Source organism: Ciconia boyciana, chromosome 1, assembly GCF_034638445.1.
Source record: "Ciconia boyciana chromosome 1, ASM3463844v1, whole genome shotgun sequence".
In the NCBI taxonomy this organism is placed as follows: domain Eukaryota; kingdom Metazoa; phylum Chordata; class Aves; order Ciconiiformes; family Ciconiidae; genus Ciconia; species Ciconia boyciana.
Window position 1 is genome coordinate 48,939,674 of NC_132934.1, and position 13,896 is coordinate 48,953,569.

Consider the following 13,896-nt stretch of genomic DNA (forward strand, 5'->3'; position numbering starts at 1 on the left):
ATAAATACTGTATATATGCATTTATAGGATCCATACCATTTAATTTTTTTCAGTGAACTGTTTTATTTTTGGAAAACAGATGTTTGTAGCATCATTGAAGAAGAAACTGTTTATTGTAATAGTCAGCTTTGTAATTAATTGGTAGTGTATGGAATTTGTGCAAAGTGTACATATACCTTGGCTGATCAGCATCTTTAATACAATATATTTTACAATATAACATCTTACGCGTATAAAGAAGTGTTACACAAACATCTTCAAAATTTTGCCTATATAATTTTTAAAAAATTGTATTTAGTAAAATACGTGTAATATCCATGTTTTGCATTTATATTGATTGATTTCATTCTTCATTGACTAAAAAATATAGCTGACTTCTGTGGACTTTAAATCTAGCCCTAGGAAATGTGAATGTTTTCATAGGTTCCTCTGTAATACTGCTAATTAGGATGAATTAAGCCGGATTTTCATGAGTTTATTTTTTTCATATTTAGCTGTATGGGTAAGCATAAGCCTTTTGTGAATTCAGGCTGTTGCAAAAAGTATTTGGCAAGTGACTAGTAAGGTTTGTTTCCCTTTTGTTGGGATGGTAAACTACCCCTAAGAAAGAGATAATACAGAGTTGATTGGAGCTGATACAAATGGATTATTCTCCATCTCTTTTCACATAGTAAGTTAGGTAATACAAGAAATGCCTTGTTTCTTGTCTGTAGAAGCACAAGGGGCTTCAAACAAGCAGAAGCATTAGGTGTCTAGTATTCAGTTATTCATACTGGAAGGTGCAGCACTGTTTCAGGAGGTGAAAGAAGGCAACGAAAATCAGCTCCCTGCTCCCCCATCCTTCAGTAAGTCTGTGCCTGGAATTCTTTACTAAAATACGTTCACTGAAGTATTCAGAAAAATAGCACAGACTACAAGCTCGTCTAGCTACTCGTGGTGTTGTCAGATGAGATTATTTTACTGTATCTTTTTCAAACTTGGATGCAAATTAAAATATGGGAGTTCTAGATTATACTGTTTTGGTGTTAAAAGATATTTTAGCCTGGCTATATCTGAAGTCACCCTATGTGATCTTTGTCTTTAAACACTTTCAATCTATTTTTAACAAAATGAGATCTTCCACTCCAAGTTTGCCTTTGTAAGAGCTGGTTTGTCAGAACTGACATCTTCTCTGCATTCCACTTGCTCAACCATATGTGAAAATAACTTCTCTTAAACTTGTAGAGACATGTTTTGTATCTGTTATACCACACCTAAATATAATTCAACAGATAATAGAATAATGATGCTGACTTTGGCTACAAGTCAACTGTAAGTAGTTTCATTCTGTAAGGAAGGTAGATGTCATTTGCTTTTGCTGTTACACAGCAATGATAAAAAGTAGCATTTTAAACCCTTTCCCTTTGGACAGTTGTGTTAAAAATGTTACATTTTAATTTGTATAAAAATTAGCATTTTACAGGCCTGGTCTAAAAATCCTTCAGAATAAATCTGGAATTAAATGCATTTTCTGTCATTTAGGTGATGCTCGGCTTAGACCTGAAGCTAAACAAAGACTGTTACATTATGTGAAAGAAGAACCACAGGATGCAAATGGGTACTTCAATTTGGGTATGCTGGCAATGGATGACAAAAAAGATATGGAAGCAGAGGCATGGATGAAGAAAGCCATAAGGTTACAGCCAAACTTCCGAAGTGCTTTGTTCAATTTAGCACTGCTTTATTCTCAGACAGGAAAAGAATTGATGGCTTTGCCCGTCCTGGAAGACCTACTGCGATACTACCCTGATCATACCAAAGGTCTGATTTTGAAAGGAGATATCCTTATGAACCAAAAGAAGGATATTGTTGGAGCAAAAATGTGTTTTGAAAAAATTTTGGAACTGGATCCCAACAATGTACAAGGAAAACATAATCTTTGTGTGGTTTACTTCGAAGAACGAGACTTAATAAAAGCGGAAAAATGTTTGGTTGAAACACTAGCACTGGCACCTCATGAAGAGTATATTCAGCGTCATCTAAACATAGTTAGAAGTAAAATTGCATCACTCAGTGCTACTGAACAGTCATCACTTCCAGCAGATGGGACTGCAGTGGCAGAAGAAAAAAAAAGTTCATTTCAAAATTTGAAAGAAGTAAAAAATGAGCAGAAAAGCACCCAAACAACAGTTGATAACAATAAAGAGCACTCAGAAAATAAGAAACGAACAGAGAAAAACAATATGGACAAAGAGACTCCCAAAAAATCTACAAAAGAAATCAAAGACATTGAGAAAAAGAGAGTTGCTGCTTTGAAAAGACTAGAAGAGATTGAACGTATATTAAATGGTGAATAGTCTTTATCATGTCACCAATAGAATAAGGGGAGAATACTATTTTTAATTATTGATTAATATGTGTTCCAACTGGAAAGCAGTTTCAGTGCTTTGAAAATAGAAATAATGTTGGCTGCGTATCACTTAGCAAGCAGCAGAAGGCATTACAATGCTTTATGTGAGAAAGCATGATGTGGGGGATGGGTGGGAATCGAAGGATAAAGGGTTGAGAATAATCTTAATCTTAAATGCAGAATCCTAATAGTGAGAAAATAGCACTCAAAAATCATTGGCAGTCAGGGTTATTCAGTAACGCTACTTTCAAAGAACCAGTGAAAGAACTAAATGGAGAATTAATGGGATAAGCCAGACAGTGCTGCTTTCCCCCATATAAATCTGTATTACCATTATCTACATTTCAGTTTACACATCATCAGTTTGAATCTTTCTAGACCTCTGCTATACATGAAAAAGAGTTTTTCTTGCATTATTTGTTTCCAGAACTTAACAAAAAATCATCAAAATGCCACTGGTTGTAGTATAGGAGGATGCAACAACACACTAAAATTTTCAGTTGTGTTCTAAATATGGAATGATACAATAACCTTTTAATTGTTCTTTACTTACAATGCTAATGGTTTGTACTGTTTTACCTGATAGAAATCTTATGGTGCTTTCAAGGTCTTTAGACTATGCTTTTACTTTTAAAGGAAATATGTGGGGTTTTTTCAACTGTCAATCATCTGGTTGTTTTTAAAAATGATATAAAAAAAGGTGGTTTTCTCACTTTTTCCCCAGTTCTTTGAATGCTGATAAATGCACTTTTGGTACAGTAACCAGTATGCTATGCAGTAGTCCTTGTTGACTTTCTATCGATGGCTGTGGATTGACTCCTTGGTGTAGTAAATTATTCCTTGTTTATAGCAAACTGGCTTTACTATTTCTGTCATTGGAACAGTATTTCTATTCTCATGACTTTTTATAACACTAATACAAGCAATGATTGCCGAAGGCAGTGTGATAATAATTAAGCCACTGAATTTAGCAATGTTTAACGCAACAAAATGTAGATAGTATCCTTCCAAATACTATGTTCTGTTGTTTTGATACTTTGTCATGGGTGTGTGGGTTTTATTAAATATTTATTTTGACTACCAAAATATTCCCATTTACACTTTTCCACTAATGCATCATTTTAATTTCTTAGATTAAATGAAAATCTTTGCCATTTCAGTGTTGCTTTTATCCTTGTGCAATGCATATATTTTTGTTTAAATATACTACCACTTACCTAAACCCAGTTTTCCTTAGTTATGAGAAAGAAAAGAAGTGTAAGATCTGGGTTCAGTAATAATTTAATTAATCATTAAATCTAACTCTTACTCTTCATGTTTTGTCTTATTTCATGATGTAGACGTATTCTTTAGCAACTCTACTGTTTAAACGTAATCCTTTCCGTAACTGCTGAACTTTCTGCCTGAGTATCCAGCTGTAAGATGTAATATTTATCTCTGTGGGAGGGGATCTTAAATGGTTGAAGGCCTTGCACGGACCTTTTCTTTATTATATATTATTTGTAATGTTACCACAACAATTGCTTGCATGGTAATAACTAGGGGGAAAAAAAAGTGGGTTCTTAAAAACATGATTTAAAAGCTGCAGACAGGAAGAGGTACATGGTGTGTAGCCTTTCTTCATACAAAAGTTTTAAGTCCTGCCTGTAGTGCAGTGTAGTGAAGTGCTCCCAGGAATCTATTGACCACACCTTGAAAATTGCTGTTTTATCTTGTCTGTGAATAACTCGGTTACTTGTAGCTAAAATAGCTAGTGTGTTGACCTTTATAGAAACGCTAACTTGCATATTAAGTCTTCCCTCCAAACGTTTGTTTTATGAAAGAATTAGTCATTGTTCTGGGTGATACAAAGGAACATTCATTTGAAAATGGAAGGAACTAAGTAGTAAGAAAAGGTACTTTCTCTCTGGTGGAGCAGGCCAGGATTCTCCTCTTTTATATCAAGAGCTCCCAGAATCGCATTGCCACACTGCTTTCATTTGGTCTGTAAATTGAAGAGGGCAGGAAAGGCAGATTCTTGATTTCTGCAGTTGAGCCTCTGTCATGCTGCTCTCATCTTGACCAGCCAAGTCGCTGCTCTTTAGGGACTAGCAAGAATTGTTAGATTTATTGATGCTAAGTGGTGCCATCAGGTTTAACTAACTAAAATCATCAGACTAATGTGAACTGAAGGATGCTGGAGGTAGGTCTTTCAGTCTTTTAGCAGGTACTATGCCCCCTTTGTCTTTTTTAAAGAAATTTTAGTAAAAACAAGTATTTTGACTAATGTCAGTGTGCTGAGTTGTATTTAGCCTCTTAGGATGCGCCAACCATTTTAAAATTAAACTGTAATGAGAAAAACGATTCAGTAAATTGAAGTGGCATAACTTCTGAAAAACAATCAAAATAGCATTTGCTCATAGGAAAACTGTCAAAGAGAGAATAATTTTGGCTTTGTCTGCTTGCAAATAGAACAGAATAATCAACAGGAGTTTTTCCCTTTCAATTCAACCTATCTTTTCTCCTCTCCCTGCCATCCTCATGTGCAAGAACACCATAAATGTCATCCCTTTTCAGAACTCCCAGTTTCACTAATATGCAAGAACTGGGAATTTCCAAGCATGGGACAGGCATGCTAAAATAATTTGTAGCCCTGTTCTTGTACAATGCAGTTGCTGTGGTTGCTGAAGAAACCTGAAGAGGTGTCTTATATCATCTTTGCATACATACATAAATTGTTCAAACTTATATGTACAGCTGCAATAAGCATATTAAGTATTATACACATTTGTGCATATAATTTCAGTGCAAAATCCTGCATTTGTCAGATTAATTTTTGGATCTTTTGCAGGTGAGTGTATGCATAAAGAGTTAGAGGTGAATACATGTAAACATAAGGATTAATTGGATATGCATGCATATAGTTGAGACAACTGGATGCTTATGGGTAGTGCAGTTGCAGAAGGATGGCGAGTGCAATTGTAAGTTAATCTTTGAGTATAGAATTTTTTTTTTCTTTTGCACATGAAACATCCTAGGACTTCATTTTCTAAGTATTGCAAGTATTCTTTATTTTCTAAGTATTATTCTTTGCATTACAGTTAAAAACATTATAGTTCAGATCTGATTTCTTTTAGTCTATTGTTTTTTATCAGCTCTGTCATAGAAATAGGTATTGTGAAGAATGGGAAACACTTTCCTACAAATGGACATGTACAAAGTGTTGGAGATTGGAGTCACAAAGGATTAAGTGAGACAAATTCTTTTCAATGTGCAGTGCAGTTTGCACCTGGAATAGTGGAAGAGAGAAAGTTAAGCTAGGAGTAAACATACAGGAAGATTGCTGTGGGTGGAGGGTTTCACATAAAAGAAAGCAAGAAAACATGCAACACGTGTGCTGCCAGAGCCTTTAACTGAAGGAAGTAGGAGATTTCTGCTCAGTTGTGGAGACTTACTGAACTGCACCTTATTTTGGAACATAACAGCAATTTCAGTATATTTAAAAGGAAAACTACATGCTGAATGGTAAGTGCATCTTGGCTTCAACCTGTGAAATAATGCCTGTGTAGCTGTAAAACCTACAGGGACTTCTCATCCAGCTCCTCATTCCCCACTGGGTCTCTGGTGTGAAGCAGACAGGCTCAGAAGATCGTCCTACTCTGAAGGAGACAGTTCTGTGCCCATGGGATGCAAAAGATGCACATGTTCTTTGTTTTCCGGGAGGTATGACAGTATGGGTACTGAGTTTCCCCTAAACAGATTTAAATTGCCATCAACAGTATGTTTTATTACTTGGCCTTCATTCGCCACACCTAGCTGTACCATAGGCCTGTGGGATAGGCAACCTCATGTTTAATGGGACTTCAGAGCAAAGCACTGACCTGCAAGAAATGTTGATTTTTCTGGTAGAGGAGTAAGCACTCTGCTTTTGCCCAAAGCAAAAGCTGCTGAAACATTTTGGCACTGTGCATGTAGGTTGTCCAGCACAACATCTCAGGAGCTTTCCCTTTCTCACAGCTGTCAGGCGTTGCAACACAAAGGGGCAGAGAGAGCAGCTCTTCAGGCGCAGTAGTTCAGCAATATGCCCCCTCATTGTCAGATGAGTTTATTGCAAGATCAGGCTGCGCCTTGTAGCAGCAAAGCTGCTCACATACCTGCTTTCAGGATATGGAGCTTTGGGCTGAACATGCAGGCATTTATTCCTTCCTGAAGTTTCCTTCGGAAAGACTCAATGAAGATCAAAACAACTGGGAAGTTAGCAGCCCGCCCCAGGCTCTTGCAAACTTTGCATCCCACAAAAGCACCAGGAAGAGTCCCAGTTTGGGTGAGTGTATGTGGCTGGGCTTTTCCTTGCAGAGGCTCTATAATCCACCTCTGCCTGGCAAAATGTCTGGAACTGCAGCAGAACCTGCTACTCCTGTAAAGCCGTGCTTCAGCCACTGCCATGTATGCCACGCATAACAAAATTATGCTTCTCTGACTTTCAGCCTAGGAATCCTGCTTTGCTTAGAAAGCTTGAGAATGGAAAGGCTGGAAGACACCTCGCCTTCCACTTGTCCTTCACCTCACTTCCTCTCTGTACAAAACTGTAATGCTCTTCGTACAGTGTTTCAACTGATCAAGAAGAATCTGTTCCCCAGACCTCCAACATAGCTTACAAAAAGGTAAGACATTCCTGCCTGGAATCAAAATAACGTAGCTTACTATGTTACATACATTACTATGCTATGTATTTTTTTTTTTTTAATAATCCTAGATAGATATGTTATTTTTATAGCATTCAGTGAGCGGTAGTGCAGCTAGTATTCTTTGTAAGCTTAAAAACTGCTTTCTGCAGTCTAATATTTAGTGCCTGTCTACAAACCAGTTGTCCTGCATGCAGCGTATATGTCTCTTTTGCAAAGAGCCAGAAGAAATTTTGTTTACACACATCAGTCTCTCTCAAACTAAAAGCAATGATGCGAAAGAAAAAATCAAACCCAAAACAAAACACCCCAAAACCAAACGAAACCATCACAGAACCTTCTGCATAATTATCCTGGGTTGGGAACAACATAATAAGCTGTATAAATTTCTTGGGCCAGGAAACAGTTCCAGGAAAACATGTTTAACCTTCCCTGGCACAGTGTCATACTTTCAAAGATTGCTAGAAAGAGAATTGGACTTTATAGATACCATATACTCTGAACTAAGGAATTCTGTTTAAAACAAAATGTTAATATAATGTTAACAGACTCCATCATAACACAAACTGTTAGCTGCTACATCTTTACCAGTATAAGAAATATACTATCAAAAAAAAGTGAGTAAAAAGTCCCTGTTCAGCTGGTGTCTTCATCAGTGCTTACAGAACTGTAAATGTCTTTTGTTAAAAGTCCATGCAGAGGCACAAACATTCTTTACAGCAGGTTTAGAGGTTACATGCTTGCTTGGGTGAGCTTGGCCTTTTTCAGATGTGGACAGAAACAGAAGAAAAATAAATGCTTGGGTTTGTGGGGCTTTGCATGCCGGACTACACCTTGGCAGTATGAAAAAATGCATACGTACTTGCCAAAATTTTAGTTACTGGTAGGTCAACATAGCAGACAAATCGGTGCATTTGATACAGTTTTGGGGCGTGATATGGCTTGCAAGCTTTATATGAGTTATGAATTCTCTGTGTCTTTTCTACACTGCAACTGTTATGAATGTGAAGTCTGAAAGATTCCAGGTAGAATAGAAGTGAGCATTAAAAGAAAGCAAGTTGTTCAGATTTCCTACACCATTCAGCATATATGTTTGTTCCTTACGTGTAATTATCAGGGTATTGTCTTTTTAAATACACATAGCAAGGTATTTTTAATTATATATGTATTCATCCATGCACAATGAGAGTAGGTGGAGGAGGAAAATACAACAATTACAGGATGTCTTACCAAAAGTAGAAGTTGTAAATCTTGATTTTTAAAATACCATCTTGAACATGCACTCACCTTTATTTAATTTGCAATTGTTAACGCTTTTGTTGTACGTGATCGTCATTAGAGCGTGATGCTGTAGTGCTAACTCCCCAGGGCTGAGAGCTCAAACAAGATTCAGACAACTGGTGCTTACAGAATGGAGGATTAGTTGTTACCTCTCCTCAGGCTTAAGCTGAATAATTGCTTATTTGTTTGGGCACACTGCTCGTTCCATCTACAGGAATATCAGACATTATGGATGACTATCTCAGTTTGCAAGATATAATAATTTCTCTGCAAATGTGTGCCTTCTTATTAGCAGACAAAGACAGCATGATGATATTGGGCACACGTGAAAGCTGTAGATGGTACAAGTGAGGGAAGTCAAATTATAAGAAATGTTAATTGTTATTGAAATTCAGATAAAAGGTATGTAATAACTGCTGTGCTGTGAAGTTATGCAAAAATATGTTAAGTCTTACTCAGTTAAAAAAACAAAGACAACAATTGATAAAAGAAGTTTAAAAGGAGCTTCTGAACACCCTTTCTACCCTCTTGAACAAGTTTTAAGCAGGTCTGGAATGCTGGGTTTTCTTCAGCTCTGTACATAAACTTTTATCACTTTTCCAGTATAAATAGCTACAAACAAACAAACAGAGACAATGAAAGGTATGTGAAAGCTTAAAACTTGTGAAATTCAAATACTGTGCAGAAACATAAAAGAAGCTGAATGGGTAGTATTTCTTTAGATGTCTCTATATGAGTGGGTTTGCATGAAGTTAAAGTATGAGCTGTATTGATGAGTATCATTTGGATGAGTCGTACTATATTTCTGCCCCTTACCTGGGTGAATATAGTCAAGGTTTTAGTGCAAATATTTAGGTTTAAATTTACCTTTCCAGGGATATCCCTTCAGCTGTTTTTTACAGATATTGCAAAAGAACTAATTTGCTAGAATATTCATGAAAAGCAAAAATAAGAAGCATAATTAAGTTTTGGGAGTAATTTCCTTCTGATTAATATACATGAAAAAGTATATATTTGAACAAAAATATATACATTGCACAAGGATAAAAGCAACACTGAAATTACAAAGACTAAGAAATTAAAATTATGCATAAGGATTTTCCAATTATTTGCACTGGTTTATCTTGTGATAAAAATAACAAAAGGAACCCTCTTTCCATTGACTTCCTTTACCTTTTGATTATCTTACTGTCTATAAGACCTTTTCCCCGAAAGAACAGCTTTTTTTTTTTTTTAAGTTATGAGTACAAAATTGGCAGATGATCCTTCAGCTTACAAACACAAAACATATTGTGACTGTAGAAAAAGAAAAAACATAAAACAGAAAGCAACTGAAATGCAAGAAGACATCTAAGGTTTTTTTTGTTTTAAAAATTAATAACAAAATTATAAACATGCTTATCTTAGACTGTCTGGTGTCTGGGTGTCCTAAGAGCCTTCTGGCTGATGAGGAAATACAGCAAACTTTAACTCATCAATTAGTGACCATCTCAACTTCAGAGTTTAAAAACCATTTCACATGGTTGTTTTTGCTAGTATACTGTTCCTTCTTCAGCTCTAGATAAAATGGTATAAAGGGATTGAAGGTGAGACTGAATTTCAGTAGCACAGTCTCTGTATTTCTGGAATACTGTAATGTATTTCTGGGTTCTCTTTCCTTTGTTCTCTTGTGTTCTTTTGTTTCTGTGGCAGAAGTGCTTTCTCACACTGCCAGTGTTCCAGAACAGAAGGCTGTAAAGAGGGAAAAGAAAAAGCAGAGGAGCTAACTAAAGGTTTTTAAGTCTTTATGTATATATTACTAATAAGCATCTTCAGTGTTCTGCTTTTTGCTTCTGATTTAAATATATATTTATAACATATATATGTATATAAATCACATATGTAAGTCTTTGCTAAAAAACTGGAATACAATTATTTCAACATTTGCTAGGAAGAGTGCTTATTTCACTTTATCATTGAAAAGTGTTATTGCTATTTGGAACAGCAATGCAGAAAAATACCTACAGGCAGTGATGACCAAGTTACTGCTTCAAGTTATTACTTAGTATGGAGCAGTTGCATAAATCATGCAAATGACAAGCTAAGTGCAGAGACTTACATAAATGAATCTATAGAGTTGTATAATATGTAGAGCATAACACCATGTAACTGAATTTTGCTGTTACATCTAGTGATTGGGTTTATTTACTACTTGGGATCTGGCAGGGTTTTGAGAAGGTAGTAGTTGCTGCTTCCAGGGGCAGCAACTGTTCAGACTTGTTCATCTGCTGTCCATTATCACTTCAGAGGTGAAGGCTGTTATCTTTGTACTTGGCCTCTTCGTAAGTACCTTGTTAAAAGGAGGAGCAGAGGGGTAGAGTCAACAAGCTAAACTAGAACAAGATTTCAAGCAGATCATTATTATATCAAAACCAGCTGATCTACGGATAAGGATGAAATTAGCTAGCATTGTTCTATGTTTCTGTCCTGCATTTAGCTATTTGCAGATAGTCTTCCTTGTAGTCCTAGTAGCAACTTTGGTACAGTTTAGGCCAACAATATAAATCTTAAGCAGCAATCCAACCCATGTTCTCCATGTGACAGGATAAATTGCAATGCTCTGAATAACACCACTGGAAGATGTGCCCTCTGACCTGAGAAGCTTATAATTGTGGAAGTATGTGATGATCTAAACTAGGAAATAAATAAAAATGGCCTTTCCATTATATATTGGGGACTAGCAATAAAGCATCTAGGGTCTTACAAAGCTTCTTAATTCTACTGAAATATGACAATCTTCATGATATTGCTTGTTAACACCCCTCCAGGCCTGTAGTTTTCTTCTTAAGAATTTATTGCTTTTCTGAGACTGCACAATTAGAGGAAAAAATAGTAATTTGCTTTTAAATGTTACTGTCAAATCCCATACTCACACATTTTTAATTTTCATTCAGGGTGATTATACGTACATCATGAAGAGCGTGTATGTAGAATTGCACTGAACAGTGAAAGTGCTGTGAAGGCCACGTTTGGAATATTGCAGGTACAGCATGACTGGAAAGGGTTATGAGGGGGAAAAAAAAATCATCCAAGATTTTTGAATGTAAAGATACAACTAGTGTGTTAAGACACGTTTACTCCACAGATGACTGGGTGCTTGAGTACACACTAGAGAAATATCACTTCCAACTTGCTTTTCACTTCTTTTTCTAAGCGTTTGCTTTCAGAAACTGAAAGTGGGTTACATAGACTATGGTCTAATTTGGTGTGGTTGCTTTTAGAAGGAATTCTGCTGTGTACCCAAGGTGGTTGGGGGCTGTAGCGTATGATGTGTGAAGTGAGGCTGAAGAAGCTGATTTTGTTTTGCCTAAAGAAGACAAGACTATAGGGGTTTCTTACTGCAATCTTCAAATTTCTGTAGGTATTTGCACAGAAGCTGGAGCCAGATTCTGGTGACACACGGCGAAAGGTAATGGACACAAGTTGCAGCAGGGGAAATTGTAATTAAATGCAAGAAAATAATTATTCTCAGCGTTCCCATTTGCAGATGATCATGCTATTCAGAGGCACATCACCCCTTCGGCATATTGCCTGCTTCAGACTCTTCAGGAGTCATGTCCATGTGAGAACAGGACTGTACTGGCCAACCACTTCAGCAGAGCTGTAGCGAGTCATTTTGCTGTGCCAGGTACCGTCTGGGCTAACTCCAGGCATACAGAGTAGAATTCAAACCAGTACAGAGAAGGATAACAGCAACTAAATTGGTGCAAAGGCATCGCAAAGATCATGCATTACTTATGCAAGGGTTTTCCAGGGTAGAAGAAATCCAGGGAAGAATCATGCAATTTAAAGTAAAAGTGAACAGGAAATGACTTTTCTTTATTTTTTTAATACCAGGCTCGGGGACTTAAATGAATGAAGACTTTGTTGGTAAAAAGAATGTCTTCACAGAATATGGAATTAAATTTTATAGTTCATTGCAAGATGTTGTGGTTGCTGAGGTATAAAAGATACCAAGAACCAAACAGCTACATTGATGAAAGTGAAGATCTGTGAAATACCATTAGACACAAGGAAATAGATGCAAATTATGGTTTAGAAAGATCCTTGTCTGCAAAATCCCAAAACCTGGTAGGATATATACCAAGGGAGAAAAAGACCTTATACTTGCCCTATTCCTAAGCTTGTTCCTAAACTCTTCCCCTAGGCATTTGGCAGTAGACACAGTCAGAGACCCTGTAGCAAGCTAAATGGACTTTTGGTCTGACCTATGCCATAAGAAATACTATTCTTAACTTCAAAATCATTAGAGAAAAAAGTAGAAAAGTTCTGATTGGAGTAACATAGAATAAACAGTTATATATTGTAACCCCAGTTTTGGATATATAAATATAGATGAAGATCTTGTCTGTAATGTTTTTGGACAGGTAAATGTTATAGGATCTTCAGCTTTGCAGATACAGACTAGAGAACAAAAGCTAAGAATATGGTAAGGCCTGGATATTGTGTGCGTGCTGGCCAGCAAATTGTTAGTTAGGCTGTGAAACCTATCAAAAGGTCAACCTGGAAAAGGTGACATTAATTAAAATTAGTTTTGATAAGTAGTGGGGTATGTGAGAGGATCTGGCTATAAAAGAATAGCTTTGTGTAGAAAAAAGGTACAAACTGATTTATTTTAAATAGAAAAAATAAGTAGGCATGTTATTCAAATCTGGTTTTGCAAAGGGCAGATTTTTATACACAGATGTACTAAGACAATTAAAAGGATAAATTAAATATAGAGAAAGGTGGAAATAAAATACCATTAAGTTCTCTATATAGACTGAGGCGCTATTTTATAGTTGGTTTAACAGATGAAGAAAACACTTGATACCATCTTTCTGAAATTCAGCTCTGGAGAAACTAATAGTTAAACTACAGATGATAAGAGTTAATGGAGTTACTAGGGGGATAAAAGCTACCCAAAAGGGAAGGAGCAATAGGCAGCCCTGCAATATCCAGTAGCACAGTAGTTACTAGCAATGTTCGTAAAAGAACTTGGCACTGAAATTCTTTAATGTTGTTGTTAATGGTCCTGGTAGAAATACAGTAAAAATGTGGATTGTATCTGTTGACCACATAAATCTTTAAGCAAGCATTGTCAGTACAGGGTAGGGTATTGTATAAAAATCATTTGTTAGGACTGGATTAGTAGAAATGGGATGAAATTCAATAATAGATAATATAAAGTGATGCACCCTGGTACCGGTATCAAACTTCTGTTGAAAGCTGGAATTTTGCAAAGAAATAAGGTGGAAATGCACTTGGTTGTTCTACGTAACAGCAGGATTATAAATTGCTGCAGTAGTTTAGCCAGAAAATGAGGTGACTGTGTTGGAAAGGTAACTGCAGTAGAAATAGAGACGTTTCTACTACAAGATACTGGTGATGCTGATCTGGAATACTCAGTTTTGATTACCAGTGTTCAAGATCAATAAATTCAAACTAAAACAAATACACAAAATCTCTGCTGGGTGACTAAGGAAAGCAGGGGGCTTACCTTCTGCAAAGAGCTAGAGCTTGTTATCTGAGGCTAAACAAGTC

The 13,896-nt window shown here is 36.4% G+C and overlaps 1 protein-coding gene and 1 long non-coding RNA gene across 6 annotated transcripts in view; both read left to right on the plus strand.

Moving 5' to 3' along the window:
• The window catches only part of TMTC3 (transmembrane O-mannosyltransferase targeting cadherins 3), a 35,830-nt gene extending 32,108 nt beyond the window's left edge, over positions 1-3,722 (plus strand). For 2 of the 4 annotated variants that reach the window (XM_072864819.1, XM_072864837.1), the window contains exon 16: positions 1,522-3,722. In XM_072864819.1, coding sequence (XP_072720920.1) covers positions 1,522-2,336 — 815 coding nt within the window. In that variant the 3' untranslated portion in view covers positions 2,337-3,722. The remainder of the gene's footprint in view (positions 1-1,521) is intronic. The other 2 variants (XM_072864811.1, XM_072864828.1) reach the window with 1 other exon arrangement.
• Positions 3,723-10,028: 6,306 nt separating this feature from the next.
• LOC140660987 (uncharacterized) overlaps positions 10,029-13,896 on the plus strand; it is an 89,346-nt gene continuing 85,478 nt past the window's right edge. For both annotated transcript variants that reach the window (XR_012045576.1, XR_012045573.1), the window contains exons 1-3: positions 10,029-10,106; positions 11,268-11,356; positions 11,735-11,782. This is a non-coding gene — a long non-coding RNA (uncharacterized lncRNA). The remainder of the gene's footprint in view (positions 10,107-11,267; positions 11,357-11,734; positions 11,783-13,896) is intronic.